Consider the following 20,213-nt stretch of genomic DNA (forward strand, 5'->3'; position numbering starts at 1 on the left):
CCTCACGCCAGGAAAGACTTTGTTCACTGGCTTGCAGTTTTCGAGGCCTACATCACTTCAGCGGACCCTCCTCCGACGGAGGCTCAGAAAAAGCAACTCCTGTTCTCGAGACTTAGCTCCAGTGTCTTCCCGCTAATTCGAGATGCGACTAACTACACCAGAGCTATGGAACTGCTCAAGGAGAACTATGCACAGTCGACGAACACCCTGTTTGCGAGGCATCAACTCTCTACTCGCGTCCAGCAGCCGGGTGAGTCGATTGAGGACTTCTGGAGGGCCCTTATACCTCTCTGGTATAAGACTGCGACTGCCGGGCCCTCACAGCCACGGAACACTCTGACTTACTCAGGCGCGATGCCTTTGCTACAGGCATTGCATCGGACCCCATCCGGCAACGACTGCTGGAAGGGGTCGCCCTCGACCTCGCGGCCACAAAGACTCTGGCGCTTTCCATGACGGCCGCCTCCCGTAGTGCGCGAACTTACTCCGCTTGCCGCTCGGCCCACCCGTCCTACCCTTAGTGGACCCCGCAAACGGCCCCCCAGGCCCACCCGTCCTACCCCTTGTGGACCCCGCAACCGGCCCCCCAGCAGCCGCCCCCGCGCACTACGCCTGCGCTGCCCGCCGCACCGCACTCCCTGGGGGTCCCCACTGTTACTTCTGCGGTCAGCAGAAGCACCCCCGCCAATGCTGCCCGGCCCGCACTGCGACCTGCAAAGCTTGTGGCAAGAAAGGCCACTTTGCAACTGTGTATTTGTCCTGGACGGTTGCCGCTATCACGCCTCCATTCCCCCCCTCGCCTCAGCCGATCGCACAATGGGCCCTGACTTCCGCTTCCCCTGACCCCACGTGCGATCAGTGGGCGCCGCTATCTTTTGCGCGCCCCGCCACGTGCGCTCCATGGGTGCCGCCATCTTCATCCCCCACCGACATGTGCGTTCCATGGACGTCGCCATTTTGTCCGCCGCCATCTTCTCCCACACAGGTACTCCAGACGCCGCCATTTTGTCCTCCCCCCGGGACGGGGCCACTTGACACGGGTCGCTACCGCTCCTCGTCGGACTCATCTGACTCGACTGCTGATCGCCCGCTACTCGCCTCGGTTACGCTCGACCAGTCGCGTCCTTGCTACTGGCACCCTCTTCCACATCGGTGTTGGTCAACGGCCACGTGACCTCCTGCCTCATCGACTCCGGGAGCACTGAGAGTTTCGTCCACCCGGACACGGTAAGGCGTTATTCCCTTGCGGTCCATCTCTCTCTCCTCCGGTTCCCACTCTGTCTCGATCCGGGGTTTCTGCCTGGTTAAACTTACTGCACAGGGCGTGGAATTTGACCGTTTACGTCTGTACATTCTCCCCAACCTCTGCGCGTCACTCTTACTAGGCCTGGATTTCCAGTGCAATCTCCAGAGCCTCACCCTCAAATTCGGCGGACCCCTACCTCCCCTCACCCTTTGCGGCCTCACGACCCTCAAGGTCGAGCCTCCCTCACTCTTTGCCAATCTGACCGCAGATTGCAAGCCCGTCGCCACCAGGAGCAGACGGCACAGCACCCAGGATAAGGCCTTCATCAGGTCCGAAGTCCAGCGGCTGCTTTGGGAGGGTATCATCGAGGCCAGCAACAGCCCTTGGAGAGACCAGGTGGTAGTATTTAAGACCTGGGAGAAGCACAGGATGGTCGTGGACTACAGACAGACCATCAACCGGTACATGCAGCTTGACGCGTACCCCCTCCCCGCATTTCTGATATGGTCAATCAGATTGCACAGTACCGGGTCTTCTCTACTATTGACCTGAAATCCGCCTACCACCAGCTCCCCATCCATAAATCGGACCGTCCCTACACTGCCTTCGAGGCAGACGGTCGTCTGTACCAATTTCTTAGGGTCCCCTTCGGCATCACAAATGGAGTCTCGGTATTTCAACGGGAAATGGTCCGAATGGTTGACTGGTACGGACTGCAGGCCACCTTCCCGTACCTCGACAATGTCACCATCTTAGAACATAGAACAGTACAGCACAGAACAGGCCCTTCGGCCCTCAATGTTGTGCCGAGTAATGATCACCCTACTCAAATCCACGTATCCACCTTATACCCGTAACCCAACAATCCCCCCATTAACCTTACACTACGGGCAATTTAGCATGGCCAATCCACCTAACCCGCACATCTTTGGACTGTGGGAGGAAACCGGAGCACCCGGAGGAAACCCACGCACACACGGGGAAGACGTGCAGACTCCACACAGACAGTGACCCAGCCGGGAATCGAACCTGGGACCCTGGAGCTGTGAAGCATTTATGCTAACCACCGTGCTGCCCCGACCATCTGCGGCCATGACCAGCAGGACCATGATGCCAACCTTTTCTAAATTCCTCCACACCGCATCTCTCCTTAATCTCATGTACAACAAGGAGAAGTGCATGTCCTGCACAGACCGCTTAGCCATCCTCGGCTACGTAGTCCAAAACGGACTACTGGGGCCCGACCCCGACCGTATGCGCCCCCTCATGGAGCTTCCACTGCCCCAAGGCCCTCAAACGCTGCCTTGGGTTCTTTTCTTATTACGCCCAGTGGGTCCCACAATACGCGGACAAGGCCTGCCCACTTATCCAGTCCGCACATTTTCCCCTCTCGGCCGAGGCACAACAGGCCTTCGCCCGCATTCGATCTGACATAGCCAAGGCCGGGATGCACGCAGTAGATGAGACACTGCCTTTTCAAGTAGAAAGCGACGCTTCAGATGTCGCCCTTGCCGCCGCGCTGAATCAGGCAGGCAGACCCGTGGCATTCTTTTCACGCACCCTCCACGCCTTCGAAAATCGACATTTCTCTGTTGAAAAGGAGGCCCAGGCAATCGTTGCAGCGGTGCGTCACTGGAGGCATATCCTGGCCAGCAGCAGATTCACTCTCCTCACTGACCAATGGTCGGTAGCCTTCATGTTCAACAACACGCAGCGGGGCAAGACCAAAAACGACAAAATCTTGCGGTGGAGAATTGAGCTCTCCACCTTTAACTACGAGATCTTGTATCGCCCCGGCAAGCTCAACGAGCCCCCAGACGCCCTCTCCCGAGGTACATGTGCCAGCGCACAAGTGAACCAGCTCCGTGCCTTGCACGAGAGCCTTTGCCACCCGGGGGTCACTCGCTTGTACCATCTAATCAAAGCCCGCAATCTGCCCTACTCCGTCGAGGAAGTACGGACAGTCACCAGAGACTGCCAGGTCTGTGCGGAGTGCAAGCCGCACTTCTACAGGCCAGATCGAGCGCGCCTGGTGAAAGCGTCCCACCCCTTTGAACGCCTCAGCGTGGACTTCAAAGGGCCCCTTCCCTCCACCGACCGCAACACTTACATCCTTAGTGTGGTCGATGAATTTTCTAGGTTCCCCTTCGCCATCCCATGCATGGATATGACGTCTGCCACCGTTATCAAGGCCATGGATTCCATTTTCACCCTGTTCGGTTTCCCCAACTACATCCACAGTGACAGGGGATCCTCGTTCATGAGCTGCGTCATTTCCTGCTCAGCAGGGATATCGCCTCCAGCAGGACGACCAGCTACAACCCCCGGGGAAACGGGCAGGTAGAGAGGGAGAACGGGACGGTATGGAGGGCTGTCCAGCTGGCCCTACGGTCCAGGAACCTCCCAGCCGCACGCTGGCAGCAGGTCCTCCCTGACGCGCTCCATTCCATTCGGTCACTACTGAACTAGATGAACGTGTTTTTGCCTTCCCTAGGAAGTCTACATCTGGGGTGTGGCTCCCGACGTGGCTCACGGCTCTGGGCCCAGTCCTTCTCCGTAGGCATGTCCGGCACCACAAGGCGGAACCCCTGGTGGACAAAGTACGCCTTCTCCACGCCAACCCTCAGTATGCCTACTTGGAGTTCCCCGACGGCCGCCACGACACAGTCTGTCTCCGGGACCTGGCTCCCTCAGGTGCCGATCCCATGCCCACGCCCTTTTTTCCCCCCGTGCCACCCTCCTTTTCCCCAGCGCCCCCCTATTCATCCCCACCAGGTCCATCCCTCGTCCCCCTGCCCACACTGGAGGACATGGAAGATTTTGGCTCGCTCTCGGAATCATCCTGCCAGCAGCCAGCACCAACACCGCCAGCACCTGCACCGATGTCGCCGCCACAGCTATGCCGATCACAGCGGAACATTCGACTGCCGGTTCGGCTCAACCTGTAACCTGCTGACCGGATGGACTCTTGGTTTTCTTTGTTTGGACCCTTTTGTAAATATTTCATCCTTTGTATTATAGTTACACGTCACCCCCGCCGGATCATTTTTTACAGGGGGTGAATGCGGTGATAACCACTGTAGATATGCGTACTTGCAGTAGGGGGATGTATGGCTGTACCTGTAATACAGGTTCCTCCGGTAAGCCCCTGCCGGCTAGCTCCGCCCACAGGGAGCTTGTGTATAAATATGCATGTGAGTCACTCAGACTCTAGTCTTCATTTGCAGCCGGAGGAATAGCATCACACAGCAATAAAGCCTCGATTGAACTTGTCTCTCGTCTTTGACTGCAATTGTTAGCACCACACCGTCAAGTTGGTGTTTTTACACATAGTGATAGAGCAGCAGTCGAAACAGGGACGTGTCACTGCTCATGGCCAGGACCATCACCCTGCTGAAGAAGGAGAGGCTGGACTCATAGTTTTACAGACAGCAGTACTACAGGGGAACAGCCCTGTTTGAGCCTGTACCAGCCAAGGGTCTTCTGATGTTGGATGTGTGTATGGACGTGTGCGTGTGTGCTTACATATGGATGGGTGTGTGCGTGTGCGTCTGCATGGATGTGTGTATAAATGGAGCGTGTGCGTGCATATGCTTGTACATGTACTTGTGTAAGGATGTGTGTGTGCATGCCTCTGTGTATGTATGATGTGTGTTCCTGTGTGCATACGCATGGAAGTGTGTGTGTATGGATATATCTGTATGTGCGTATGGATGTGTGTGCATGTGTGCATACATATGGATGTGCGTGTATGACTGTACATCCATGTGTGTATGGATGTTTGTGTGCGCTTATGCGCATTATTGGTTGCACCAAATGTCAATAAAAATCAACTGAATTTTGAAGTCAAAGGGAGAAAGCCAGCCATTTCTTGCAGGGTGTTTTTTTACGACTTTGATAATTTTGGTTCGCAGTGGTTAGAGCTGGGAAATAATAATTCAATAGATAGACCCAACTGTGGTGAATGTATTCACCAGATAGGTGATATGCCTTTAAGGCTTGGGTTGGAACCCCGGTGGGCTCCGCCTCTGGCTCTGCCTCCCCGGGGCTGTATATAATGTTGCGTCCAGTGGGTGGCGCTCAGTTTGTACCGAAGTCTCTGGCAAGCTAAGTTCTTTGCGCTTTGAAGCCTTCATTCACTTGATCTCTCTCTCGTGTCGTAATTGATGGTATATCACCAACCCTGCCATTTCAACACCTTTCCTCTACCCCTCACCCCACCCAAAAGTGGCCCTTAGGCTGAATTTAATCAAACCATATGCCCACTATACCCATAAAGAGATGGAACAAGTTGAACGCCATTGTTCCCTGGCAGGTAATTGTATGGCCTAGCTTCCGGTAACTTGTGACCAATTATGAAGGTTAAAATATTATCAAACCGATTTCGATGATTCCGGCTGGAATTGTCCGGCTTTTGGGATTTTCTTTTCCCGCTGGCAGCACACCCCTGCCTGTGGGTTCCGCGGTAGGGTGGGGTGTCTTCAATGGGAAATCCCATTGACAAGCGAAGGGAGAGAGAATCCCGTCGCCAGCTAAACAAGTGGCTGGGGGACTGGAGATTACCCCTGAAGTCTTCTGATCTTTTCTAAAGCCCAGCCTTAACCAGCTTGTCACTTTCCCAACTGTGTTCTAAAAATCTACTCCGTGACAGTTGAGTTCTGAGCGGTTTACTGCTGCTATGGCTATCTGCAGAAGGAAGTGGTGATTGATGGTTAATTGATTAGTCAGTGGGGTACAGTAGCGGTGAATGAACAGGAAGAGCCCAGTGATACAGGAATACATATACATCCATTCTAATGGAGGAAAATGACATAGCAGCCTTGTATATTCAGTAAGGATTATAATGAATAATATGCCGCCGTGTGGGTCAGGAAGGAGTAAACTGTAGCCCAATGGGAAGTTTGTGGCTCAGGATCCCATCGGTCAAAACTATGTACTGTGTTTCTATCTGTGCTGGTTTGCTCTGAAATGTCACAGTCTTGTAGTTATAGAAAAAAATGTAGAATTATTGGCGGATGAGCCTCAAATCAAAAACAAGCACTATTGCTATTAATCACTAAATAGAGGCATAGGGATGGCATGGGGGCACTGCTGCCTCACAGCGCCAAGGACCTGGGTCTGATTCCAGCCTTGGGTGACTGCCTGTGTGGAGTCTGCATGTTCTCTCCATGTCTGCATGGTTTCCTCCTGGGTGCAATGATATGTATAATGCCAGTATAGTAAAGGGTTAATATCTGAATCTATGTGTAAATCAAACACTAGAGGGCGTCACTAATTCACTGTATATAAAACAGCATCTCTAGGAATTCTGGGGGAAGCTGAAGAGAAGCTGAGGAGAACGGAATTCTCCCCCCCCCCCCCCCCCCCCCCCCCCCCGCAGGGTCGGCGAATCGCCCGGGGCCTTTGTAAATCCCGCCCCCCCGTGGCCAGAATTCTCCGCCACCCAGGAATCGGCGGGGGCGGGAATCGCGCCCCACCGGTCGGTGGACCCCCCCGCGCCGGTTGGCGGACCCCCCATGGCGATTCTCAGGCCCACGATGGGCCAAAGTCCCGCCGCTGTCAGGCCTCTCCCACCGACATGGTTTAAACCACATCTGTGCCGGCAGGAGCAGGCGGCGCGAGCGCGCCCCGGGGTCCTGGGGGGGGGGGGGGGGGGCGCGCGCCGATCGGACCCCAGGGGGAGCCCCACAGTGGCCTGGCCTGCGATCGGGGCCCACTTTTTCTTCCACCGCCGCCACGGCCTCCACCATGGCGGAGACGGAAGAGACCCCCTCCACCGCGCATGCGCCGGTGGTGACGTCAGCGGCCGCTGACGCTCCGGCGCATGCGCGGACTCACACCAACCGGCGAAGGCCTTTCGGCCAGCTCCGACGCCGATCGGCGTGGCGCCAAAGTACGTTGGCGCCAGTCGGCGGAGCGGGAGCCACTCCGGCACAGGCCTAGCCCCTAAAGGTGCGGAGAATTCCGCACCTTTGGGGAGGCCCGACGCCGGAGTGGTTGGCGCCACTCCGCTACGCCGGGACCCCTCGCCCCGTCGGGTAGGGGAGAATTCTGCCCCTGGAGAGAGCAGAGTGAAAGTTGAATAGAGAAAAATATAGCACAAGGGCAAGTCATAGTCTTGTTTATTTGTTAGATAGAATATTGTACTACAGATTCAGTGTCATTAGTTTATCATCTATAACTCCAAGTGTGCGAACTTCATGTTAGTTTAGTAGTGTCAAATAAATTAGTTTTGATTCAATCTTCTTATTTGTACATTCTTTGTCAACATTACACATCTGGATATCTTAAGAGGAAAAGGCAAGGAATATGACACCAGGTGATTTGGTTTCTTCCACAGTCCAAAGATGTACATAGAACACGAAGTGCAGAAGGAGGCCATTTGGCTCATCGAGTCTGCACCGACACACTTAAGCCCTCACTTCCACCCTATCCCTGTAACCCAATAACCCCTCCTAACCTTTTTGGTCACTAAGGGCAATTTATCATGGCCAATTCACCTAACCTGCAAGTCTTTGGACATTGGGAGGCACCCGGAGGAAACCCACACAGGTTAGTTGGATTGGCCATGCTATGTTGTCCTTGGTATCCAAAGGTTCGGTAGGGTTATGGGGATAAAGCAAGGGAGTGGGCCTCGGTAGGGTTGGTGCAGACTCGATGGGCCGAATAGACTCCTTTGGTTCTGTAGGCATTCTATGGGGTGGGAAAAAAAGGAAAACAGTTATACTAATTTTGCAGAAATGACTGTTTAGGCCTCAACTGGAGTATTTTACTCAATCTTAGCCAAAATGTGCACTGGAACGGTATCAGAGGTGAGAGGCTTCAGTCAGGTAACGAGACTTAAGAATTTGGCATTGTTTCCATGCGCGCATGGACAGTTAAAGAGATGTTTGAAATTATGAAAGGTCTTAATGAATTAGAAAGGGATAAACTTGAGGTGATAACCAGAGAACACGCATTTAAACTACCCCAAATGGGAGAAAAGGAGGCTTTTTTAATGTTATGATCTGGAATGCACTGATTTAAAAAGGTGGTGAAAGCAAATGCAACAGTAACTTTCAAAAGAGAATTGGATATACACTTGAAAAGGAAAAAAAAAACAAATGCAGACAAGGGGGGCAAGAGCAGGAGATTGGGACCAATCAGACAGCTTTTTCAAAGACGAGACAAAACACACCAGGAGGACCTCCTCCTGGGCTGTAAGGCCCAAAGATGTGATTCTATGACATCAACAATTTGGATTATATGCAAACCAATGGAAGCATTGAATTAAACTCTCTGGGCTGAATTCTTCAGCCGGGCCCGCCATGAGATGGCCATGGGCCGGATGCGGGTTATGTAAAGGTCCATTGACCTCGGTTGGGAATTTGGTGGGCGTGGCAGGAGAATCTCACCCTCTTACGTGGTCTGGTTGTTTCCTATGGATGTGCTTCATCGTATTGTGGGAAGTTCTTATTTTACGTCTGACAACATTAACTAATTTTCTTGCCTTTTTAGGAAGCTGAAGCCCTTGCAAAGCAAGCATCTTAAACTCCAACTTCACTGCAACCGATATTATCAACAAGCCAGACGCTTCTAGTGCGAGCAAATTATGTTTCGGGGCTGAATAGGATTTAACAGGGAGGTCCAGTTGGGATTAATGGAAGCCTCTCTTGGTTAGTTAAAACATCAAGTAGATTTTATTAATAACTAGTAACTGCATGACAATGGATCACCCGGTTAATATTAAACATGTTATTGAATGCTTTTTGTAATAGTTTATTTTAGTTTATTTTTCTACTTGGGTCACCTGATTTAAGTGGACACCCAAAATGTTACCAAAAAAAATCTAAGTATGGTAAAAATGTCCGCTCCTCTTTTTTGTTATTTCCAAATTTTATAATTTTGATTTTGACAATCCCACAAACCAAACTCTTTTGACACTGAAGTTATAACGTTGAGGGATTTTCACTGCTGATCCCGCCGCTCTCCTCTTTCTAGTCCTCAACTGTTTCAATTATTGTCTTGTGCTGGTCTCCTTGGAGTCCAACCCCTGAACCAAAGGGCAAAAGTAAGGTAAATTGTTCCATTTTACCTGCTGCATTGAGTGGAGATTATAATCATGTTGAAGATTTTTTTTAACAATGAGTTCACAGGAGTTGCTGGAGGAAAGCTGCAAGAACCTCACTCACATTAATGCCAGATGAAGCACAGTCGAGCTGAATTTCCTTGTTCCCACTATTTTGTACTGCGCTGCTTGCTGCATCTTCCCAGAAGTGTGAATGATGGGGCAGCATTGTGTCCGGGCCTGAGTTTAGTTGCGACCAGTTTCTGAAAGATGAAGGACACAGGCTGCCGCCCAATTCTCCTCTGCCCATGTTCTTTTGCCCCCAAAGTGCTTCAGTAAGAAAGTAAAATTGAGTCTCAAATTTTGAAACAGCTGCAATTTAATTGGGAAATTATTCGACAGTTACTTTGACCTGGCTCCCGGGATGTTTTAAGAAGAATCCTCCCTGCCCAAACCATCTGGTGTACAAGGCATGTGTTCCTCCGGTGGCTCCTGCCGTTTTACCAGCAGATCAACGCCTAGACTCGCACCATGATGATTTTGGAAATTATTTTAGAATGCTTTATTAGGTTTGACGCTTTCAAAAAGTCTTAAAAGGTTCATTTGAGAAGGGAGATGCAACAACATTTCACCATTCCTCGCACCCCTTCCCAGCGTATCTGCAGGTTATTTTTGCAGCATCTACCTTGTCTCACGTTCTTAAATTATCTTCAGTCACGAAGGCAAGACAGCTTTATGCATTAAACCAGCTTTAAAAATAACATGGCTGATGCTCCATTACCCTTTGTCCCATACAGTCCCCGCCGCTTACAGTAGGCAACTTCCTGCCAATACCATTTGCTCAATATGATGTTCATGACACCTGGAATCCCAGAAAGCCAAAAAAGGAGAGGATATGCCGAACTCCCTCAGTTGAGTGCGAGCTACTGGAACTTTAGATTTTGTTTTTAGCCCTGCTGATACATAAGATACATTTTCTACCAGATTTTCTTCAAAAGGTTTCAGCAAATACTCTACTCACCCCCTGGAAATAATTCCCATTAAGGAAATATTATTATATTTGTTGCTCCAGTAAAAACGATGCTAAACATAACCATCATATCTGCAGAGCAAGAGAACAAATTTCTTAAATCCACTGGATGTCGCTGCTCATAATAAGCATGACATTACATAGAATACATAGTATTTCTGAGAACAGAAATAGGCATTCAGCCCAACAATGCTTTACCAGTGGTTGCTGCACTGCGCAAACCACCTTATTACTTCATATAATCCTGTTCACGTATCCTTCTATTCCTTTCTCCTTCAGGTAGCTAGATCCCGCTTAAATTCAAATATGCTATTGTCTCAACTGCTTGTTGTGCTAGTGAGTTCCATATTCTAAACACTCTCTTGAGTAAAGAAGCAGCATAGACATTCGAGACACCGCAGCCGACATTCTGAAAACTAGTGTTAATGCAGGTGGAGAATGGCTGTCACTTCTTTGGATAACATAAGCAGTTTCCAGTTTTCAACATGACTGTTTTGAATGGTGGGGTCTTTATGGTGGGTAGAGGATAACTTGAGATAACAAGGACACAGCGTGGAAATGGCACACAGGTCCTGCACTTGTGAGCTCGACTGGATGGAAGTCATTCTTGGAGTCCTCTGCCAGCCTGGTTAAGTGGCTGCAGATTTCTAATGCATGCTGGTCGCTGGGTGTCATCGTACGGCAACATGACAGCTCCCATCACGTCTTTGGAAAGTGTCATGTGTTTGTCAAGCAAGTACTTTCCATTGATTTGTGGGACATATTGTAGCATACACATTTACATAAATCTTTATGTCTGATTTATTGCATTTGCTGTTCAGATCATGTATACTTAAGAAAATAAAAGAAAATGAAATTAATAAATATTACATTTGTTGCAACTTTCATGAATGTTTTTTTTAAAGTTCTTTAGTTGTAGCTTCATTTGACATTTGTTTCTTCCCCCTCTCCTCCAGGCAGTGGCTCAGATCTACAGATGCCCTCCATCTTAATGAGACCTCAGACATTGCACATCATCCTATCCTCCTGCACTTTCCAAACACACATAATCTCCTGGCATAGCAATGGTATGGGAGGATCCTGGAAATCTATTTTTCTATAAAAATTAACTTTTACACTGCTCATTGGATGGAGGCAAACATCTCAATAGCATATTGCAGGTGGTTAGTGAATGGACGAGAGAAGAAAGGAAGCCTTTGAAGGGAGGGACGAGATTCAGCGCAGGTTCCGAAGTTGTGAATTCCTGAGGGAAGGCGATTGGAAGGTATAGAGGAGGAATATAGACCATGCTGGGAAATGGGGTAGGATGAGAACCTAGAAGAATGGAGGGATAACGTCAAGGAGGTTTAAGGTGTCCTGGAGGAGCTTAAATCTAGTTCTGTCGGATGTGAAGAGCCAGTGGAGCTTGGTGAGGTAATGGATAACAGAAACACATTTTAGATGGAATAGTTTAGGGGGAAAGGCTAGTGAAGAGGGTGATGGGCAAGTCCAGTTAGAAGCTGATAAAGGATTGATTTATCCAGGGACATAGTGCAGAATCGGATGATGATTTGGATGTGAAAGAAAGTGTCCTTGATGATGGAACAGTTATGTGTGAGGAAAAGAAACCAGAGGCTAAAGTTTTGAGTGCTGTGTCTTAGCTGTGGCGGCAGTTGTGGAGATAGAATTAATTTCTGGAGGAGTGTCATATGTAGCGGAGAATTGGTTTGAGGTAGTGCGGTGCCAGAGAGAATGGGTTTCGTTTTACTGAGACATCAGAGGGAGTGAGACAATTGTCTATGAAAGGTATAGGGGGATCTCGATCTGGACAACCAATTGATGAAGTAGAGGGCTAAAAACATTGCTGTTTGGGGGGCATTGCTCTGCACTGTAAATTCTATGATCATATTGACTACCATCTTTCCTATTGTAGGAATCCAGGAGACTTGGGATGAAGTTTTAACTAATTTTATTTAAAACATCAAAAGTAAAGCCGCACCCGCGGCAAACAACACATGTGCCCCAGCCCGGGACTAACAAGACTCCCTGTCCTGGTACGGGATGGTATTTAAAGGGGTTGATAATGAGTCCCAGCAAGATGGCCTCCACCCGTTACCATGGGAACCTGCACTCCACGAGCCCCACAGGGAGATCGATGAGTGATCCCTTGAGATCGTCGTGAGGGTTATCATACCTACATTCCAAAATCCAAAGTACCTACTTGGCTGTAAGGTACTTCAGCATAGCCAAAGATTGTGAAAGGTGATTTGTAAATAAAAGTCTCTCTTTCTTGAAATCTTGGCTTGCTTAGCTCATTTGTTCAGGCCAGTTATATTACAAATTAACTGGTCACAGACTAAGGATTGATTTAACACATTGAGGGAGCTTGCATAGCACAGAGAAAATGTTTCTCAAATGTTGGATACGTGAATCCAGGATTTACTGCCAGATACCATGGAATTAATATCATGCAGTTTTCAAATAGCCGTATTTTCTGTCTCTTCACTGCATTATTATGCAATGCTTTAATTGGAGGCAGGTGACTGTCCTTTTCCCCTGTTGCTTTGTGGAAATGAAAACTGGAAAACAGCGATCTGCTCCAATTGCTCTCAGTACCACTTACGCCAGCGTGTACATTATAATTAAGTACATAGCAAAGCTTTCCCAGCCCAAATAGTTGAACGTTTCTCCATGAGGTAGGGCTTGGTTATTATTGCCCCAGGCCAGACAGTGAAGTGCCTACTATCTGCCCGCAAGCAGTCTAGAAAATCATAAACGGTCCCCATTGTGCGTAAACAAAAGCACAAACACTGTTTTAGCAGCAGTAGTGAACTAAAAATGCAAATTGGCCTGCATTCAGGCTCCCAAGCCTCTTACCCATTTGCCTTTACAGTGCCACATCACATCTAAGTGCTTTAATGCTACTCAAATTCCCTTCATAGCAACCGTGGTTGTTTTTTGATGTTTCATTTGGTGTGATATTTTTGGAAGCTTTTATTCACAAACATTACTCTTATTAGGAGAAAAACAAACTATATTGTCAGATTTTAATTTGCCTTTTTCCTCTGTTTATATATCCATGAAAGCATAGTCGCATTACAATATAGACCCGGTGTAACATAGTCACATTCAAGCAAAGTCCCATTAAGACATAGTCTCAGTATAACATAGCCTTATTAAAACACAATCCCATCACGAATATGCCCAGTGGAACATAGTTACATTGAAGCACAGTCCCATTACAATATAGCCCCAGTGTAACACAGTCACATGAAAGCACATTCCCATTATGAAATAGTCTCAGTGTTACATGGTCACATTAAAGCACAGTCCCATTATTACATGGTCACATTAAAGCACAGTCCCATTATGATACGATATAGTCCCATTATAACATTGGGTGGAAGTTTCCAAAAATTGCACCAAGAGCTGGATCAGGTGAGAAATGCAGTGTAAAACTCACTGGTTTCTCAGCTGCAATTTCTAGCCAGATCAAATGTCACCCCGATCTCAAAGTGAAGTTAAAGGCTCCTCCAACCCCAACACTTAACATCGGGACCCCCAAAAGACAAGGGAAACACCCCTAAGCTTCCAACTCAAAGATCCAACCTCTCTCTCTCTCTCCCCCCCCCCCCCCCCCCCCCCCCCGCACAGACAGTGACCCAGCCGGGAACCGACCCTGGAGCTGTGAAGCATTGATGCTAACCACCATGCTACCATGCTGCCCCCGAGAATGACCTCGGCATTCTTTTAAATCCAGCAGCATAGCTAGACAAACCCATGGAGTACATGTGCAGAAGCATTAGAACAGTTGTCCGGATTTCAATTATCCTAAAATTATCTCGGATAAAATCAGCATAAAAAGTAGAGCGGATTTAGAATCCTTAATGAATTCTATGTTTTTGAAAATGAAATGCGGCAGGTGGAAAGTGTGAGAGTATTTCAGTGGTCATTTACATAATCTAATTAGATTTTGAGTAGTTAAGGATGAAGGTAGACCAAAAGCAAATATTTTCAACTGGGGAAAGGCCAAAATTGCTAAGTTGAGAAATAATTTGGCAAGAGCTCAATAGTAGTATCAAAGGTGTAGGATGTGGAGGAGGGGGGTTGGGGTGTTTGAGGGAGGGGGGGGGGGGTGGGGGTGAGGGAGTCTTTGCACAATAGACGGGACATATTCAAATTTCATGCCCATTTCCAATACTGGATCACAGAGTCATACAGCACAGAAAAGGCCCTTCAGCCCATCAAGTCTGCTGGTTAAAAATCCCATTTTACAGCACTTGGCCTTGTATGGCTTGGGATTGCAACCGTAACATCTAAACATTTCTTAACTGATATGAGGGTCTCTGCCTCCTTTCAGGCAGCGAGTTTCACTCTCCCACCATCCTCTGGGTGAAAAAGGTTTTCCTCACATCACCTCCAAACCTCCTGCTCCTTACCTTAAATCTACACTCCCTGGTCATTGATTATTTCACCAAGGGGAAACGTTTCTTCCTATCTACTCTATCTATGTCCCTCATAATTTTATACATCAGTCATGTCCCCCCTCAGTCTCCTCTGCTCCAAGGAAAACACCCCCAGTCTATCCAATCTCTCTTCATAACTAAAACTCTCCAGCCAAGGCAACATCTTGGTAAATCTCCTCTGCACCCTTTCCACTGCTGTCCCATTGCTCCTATAATATGGATTCCAGAATGAATGTAGCCCTGGAAGGATCAGAGTGCTTCTCCTGGCTCCCCAGAACCAACTGTGAGCCATTCCTCCCGTGCACTCCCCCCGACTCAAAATAGTTCCTGCGCCAACGTCCCCACCAGCCAGTTTTGCTCTTGGAGGGCAATTGGATTGGATTTGTTTATTGTCACGTGTACCGAGGTACAGTGAAAAGTATTTTTCTGCAAGCAGTTCAACAGATCATTCAGTGCAAGGAAGAAAAGGGAATTAAACAAAATTCAAGTAGAACGAGTATAAGTTAAGTTAAAAATGGATCTGTTGGGGAGAGCTTGCAGACAGTCGCCTCGCTTCGGCGGCATCTTGAATACTCGGCACACTGTCAGTTCTGATGGAGCTGCCATCACAATCATCCCTGGTTCCTGCTCACCTGTTTTGACATTGTGCTTCGTGCCTACCACTGGGTTTGCACCTAAATTGATCTCAGGATCCATGTTTTTAATGTTTGGAGATCAACCTTGTTTTAGTCAATTGTAATTTTCAGTTGTACAATATATTTGAATAATTGAAACCCTAAGAGTGAGATTTAAGAAATTGTCCACCCACTAACAAATACAACACCCTCACAAGTTAAAGCACCTACTTCAAGTAACGTGTGCGCTATTCAAGACATCACAGATACCGGCTTTAAATAGAGGTGATGCGCCAGTTAATATTTTAAGATTTCCTGGCTATGGGGCTAAAAGATTAACTCTAGAATCTTTGAGCTATACTGGTTCTCATAAACATTTCTTATTAATTAAACATTGGCTCTGTTCTAAACGAACACTGACATGAGCCATATGCTCCACTTGAAGGAAGCGCTAAAAGAGAAAAAATCTTATTCTGTTCTCTTGTAATATTTCAAGAAATCAGTTATGATTTTCAAATGAATTTGTTTCTTTTGGTGAGTACTGGAAAACTGAACCCAGAAAACAGAACTTTACTATAATCTGCCTGCAGACTAGCTTATGGTTTTGTGGTATGATACATGTTTTGTGAAATGTCCCCATTTAACCCATCAAACATACATTGCGATGAGCTTCGACCTGGAAGTACAGTAAGGAAAGTTTGTAAGTTTTTAAAATGTCTGTGGAACTTCTTAACTGTTTCTAAGAATGTTTAAAAAAGTGTTTGCATCAATTTTTTAAAAAGTTTGTTTATGGGATGTGGGCATCGCTGGCTGGGCCAGCATTTATTGCCCATCCCTAATTGCCCTTGAGAGGGCATTTAAGAGTCAACCACATTGCTGTGGGTCTGGAGTCACATGTAGGCCAGAACAGGTAAGGATGGCAGATTTCATTCCCTAAAGGGCATTAATGAACCAGATCAATTGTAAAAAGATTAATGGTAATTTTCTTGGATAGTAAGAAATAGTGATCCGTAACAACAGGAAGGAAGAGAAGACACAAAATAGGCAGTGTGACCAGACACGGAGAAAATAGACAAAAAAGCTACTGCTATAAAGAGCACAAGAGTTTTTGAAGACACTGTATGAAGCCGAATCAAAGATCCTAAAATGGGTGTTTTACCAGAAGGGGTCAAACTGTGAACCGGGGTATTGTTTGTTGGTTGGTTGAAAAGGGACTATGGATGGCTATATCATTAGGACGGTCGTGACCTGAGGGAGAGGAGGTTTGTAGAAGGTTTGCCAAATGTAGTTGTGCCCATGAAACTGAGGTGTTAATGGATAGGACTCTTGCCCTCCCCTGGCAATAATTGAGCATTGTTATTGATTGTAAATCATACAGCCCTAGGCACTGACTCTTACACCACTCCCTGTCGTTCCAAACATTCCTACTATTTTCTATCAATGAACAAATCCTTAGTCCATGTTGATATTACTCCCAATCCCATGAGTTTAATCTTGTGCAACAAAATTTTGTATGGCACCTTATTGAATGCCTTCGGAATATCCAAATATACACGACATCCCCCTCTATATTGACCTTTTTGATCAGACCCTCCAAAAATTCAGATTTGTCATTTTATAATTCATAAAACCCTGTTTATTCTGTCCAATTAGATTATGACCTTTGAAATGTTGAATTGCCCTTCCTAAGAAATAGATTCCAGCAGTTACACTGCTACTGATGTCAGGCTAACTAGTCTTTAGCGCCCAGTTCTCTCTCTCTCTCTCTCTCTCTCCCCCCCCCCCCCCCCACCCCCCCCCCCCCCCCCCCCCCCTCTCCCCCCACCCCATTTTCTTGAACAGCAATTGTATACTTGCTGTTTTCCAAACCATGGGATGATTCCAGAATCCAGGGAATATTGGAGATCAAAAGCAATGCATGCAGTCTCTCTGCAACCACCTCTTGCAAAACCCAAAAATTCTGGGGATTGGTCAACTTTTAGTCCTGTTAATTTCTCCAGCATTTTTCTTTACTAATATTAAATAATTTAGTTCCACACTCTCTTTAGGCTCTTGGATCCACACATTTTATTGTAAAGACAGATACAACAGATTAGTTTAACATCTTTGCCATTTCCTCGTTCCTCTTCATAATTTCTCCAGGCCTGGCTACTGAGAGATTCACGCTATTCTCTTTCCTTTTTATTTAGTTGGAAAAGCTCTTTGTAATTCATGTTGGTTTGGTCTCCTATTTTAACCCTCTTAATCAATTTCCTGGTTATCCTTTCCTGACAAGCTTCCTTTTCAGCAACATTGTCCTTTAGTCTAGTACTATCCTTAACTTCTCTAGTTAGCCATGGTTGATCAACTTTTCCAGTGGGACTTTATTCCATAATGGATTGTATATTTGCTGAGAATTATGAACTATGCCTTTAAATGCATTGTCATTGTTTATCTGCCAGCATATCTTTTATTCTAATTTCCTGATCTACCATAGCGAACTCATCCCTCAAATCCATGCAGCTGTTTTTCTTAAATTTAAGACTCCATTTTCATGCATAACCTCGTCACTCTCAAATTTACTATGAGATTCCATGATATTATGATCATTCTTCCCCAGAGAATCCTGGACTGCACAATTATAATTAATCTTGTCTCATGACACTAGATCCAAAATATTAATAACAATCTTAATAATAATAATAATAATCTTTATTAATGTCACAAGTAAGCTTACATTAACACTGCAATAAAGTTACTGTGAAAAGCCCCGAGTCGCCACACTCCGGCTCCTGCTCGGATACACTGAGGGAGAATTCAGAATGACCAAATTACCTAACTGCACGTCTTTTGGGACTTGTGGGAGGAAACAGGAGCACCCAGAGGAAACCCTCGCAGACACGGGGAGAACGTGCAGACTCCGCAGATAGTGACCCAAGCCGGAATCGAACTTGGGACCCTGGCGCTGTGAAGCAACAGTGCTAACCACTGTGCTACCATGTCATCCCAAGTAGCCTTGTCTCTATTGGTTCCTAAAATTGTCTTCAATACAACCTATTAACTTGTCCTCCAACTTTGTCAATGTGGTTTCTGACAATCTTTATTGTCACAAGTAGGCTTACATTATCACTGCAATTAAGTTATTGTGAAAAGCCTTTAGTTTAGTTGGTTCAAGAAGGCAACTCACCTCCACCTTCTCAAGGTCTATTAAGGATGGACAATAAATGTTCGCCTAGTTAGCGATGCCCACATCCCATGAATTAATTTCAAAAGCAGTTATGGCTATTGGTTCAAAACATATTTTTCTCTATTTGTGCCATTATCATTTATATTTTTGTACAAATGCTTCATGCATTCAAATAAACCATTTATAATTTTAACATTTCTGCAATTCCACCCCCCCCCCCCCCCAGTGACCTTAGTTGCTAATGCCTGTTAATTGTTGTTAAGCAAATTATTTTGTTAATAAACTATGTCCTTCTTGACACGTTCTTGAATTTATCGAAATTATTACTCTGCTCCACAACCGTGACTTTTTTCTCCAGATTTATTAACTTCTCTTTTGTGTCCGAAGATGTGTAGGTCAGGTTGCAGAGATAGGGTGGGGGGAGTGGGGCTAGGTAGGATCGGTGCAGACTAAATGTGTCGAATGGCCTCCTACTGCACTGTACCGATTCTATCCAAAGATGTGCAGGTTAGGTGGATTGACCATGCTAAATTGCCCTTAATGTCCAAAATTGCCCTTAGTGTTGGAGGGGGGGTGGGGGGGGGGGGGGGGTGGTTACTGGGTATGGGGATAGGGTGGAGGTGTGGACCTTGGGTAGGGTGCTCTTTCCAAGAGCCGAGTGCAGACTCGAGGGTGCCGAATGGCCTCCTTCTGCACTGTAAATTCTATGTCTATATCTATGGGCCGGGATTCTCCGAACTCCCGGCCAAGTGTTCCCGGAGACAACGGGCCTTCAGGCCCAGTCATTCTTCCCTTCTTCAGGGCTGGAACGGCACCGGAGTGCAGTGCGCTGCTCTGGCACCGAAAGCCAGTCCTACAGGGCCGGCGCGGGTCCGCGCATGGGCGCCACGGCCATCTCTGCGCCGGCCCGCGGGCAACATGGCGGAGCCCTACAGGGGCCCAGCGCGGAATTAGTGCACCTGCCCACCGTGGAGGCCCCCCACCCCACAGGATGGCCCCCGCAGCCAGAGCGCCGAGGTCCCACCGGGTTGGACCATACTCAAATGACGCCGGCAGGCACACGGCCCATCGAGCGCACAGAATCACCACGGGGGCCACTTTCAATGGCAATGACCGGCTTCGTGGCGGCTGTGCCAGAGCGATTGGCGCCGACTCTCTGGCGACCGGAGAATCGGCAGCCCGGCAGCGTAGCGCCGTGGTGGAATTTGCGCGTCCCTCCGCCGACTCTTCGACCCGGTGTGGGCTCGGAGAATCCTGCCCCATGTATGAAAGTCTACCTTAGTGCAACACTAGATGTGGGTAGAGAATTGGACCTGGAGGAAGAATGAGGAGAGGCAATATAAAATAATAGCTACAATTCTACTGCAGGAATAGAGACCTGGGGTTATATGTGCACAAATCAATGAAGGTGGAAGATCAGGTTAAGAAGGTGGGTAAAATGATCAATGGGGAGCTACGCTTTACAAATAGAAGCATGAAGTACAAAAGCAAGGAGGCTACGATTAAGCTGTTTAAAACATTGATTTGGCCTCAACTGGAGTATTGGACACCACAGGGTGGAATCTCTGTTCAGAGATGCCAGAATTGCGATCGGGTGGAGAATCAGGCTTCAGCTGAAAATCGAGGTTGATGTCAGGTGCCAAATGGACTGCCTTGCTCTGCTGC

At 47.5% G+C, this 20,213-nt stretch overlaps 1 protein-coding gene and 1 long non-coding RNA gene across 3 annotated transcripts in view; one reads left to right on the forward strand and one right to left on the reverse strand.

The window, feature by feature from the left end:
* Nucleotides 1–11,208, forward strand: part of LOC119951281 (SH3 domain-binding glutamic acid-rich-like protein) — a 75,154-nt gene extending 63,946 nt beyond the window's left edge. The window contains exon 4 of the mRNA XM_038774330.1: nucleotides 8,744–11,208. Coding sequence (XP_038630258.1) covers nucleotides 8,744–8,776 — 33 coding nt within the window. The 3' untranslated portion in view covers nucleotides 8,777–11,208. The remainder of the gene's footprint in view (nucleotides 1–8,743) is intronic.
* LOC119951283 overlaps nucleotides 1–20,213 on the reverse strand; it is a 284,359-nt gene that overhangs the window by 256,523 nt on the left and 7,623 nt on the right. The window lies entirely within an intron of this gene.

Source organism: Scyliorhinus canicula, chromosome 17 (genome assembly GCF_902713615.1).
Source record: "Scyliorhinus canicula chromosome 17, sScyCan1.1, whole genome shotgun sequence".
NCBI classification, from domain to species: Eukaryota; Metazoa; Chordata; class Chondrichthyes; order Carcharhiniformes; family Scyliorhinidae; genus Scyliorhinus; species Scyliorhinus canicula.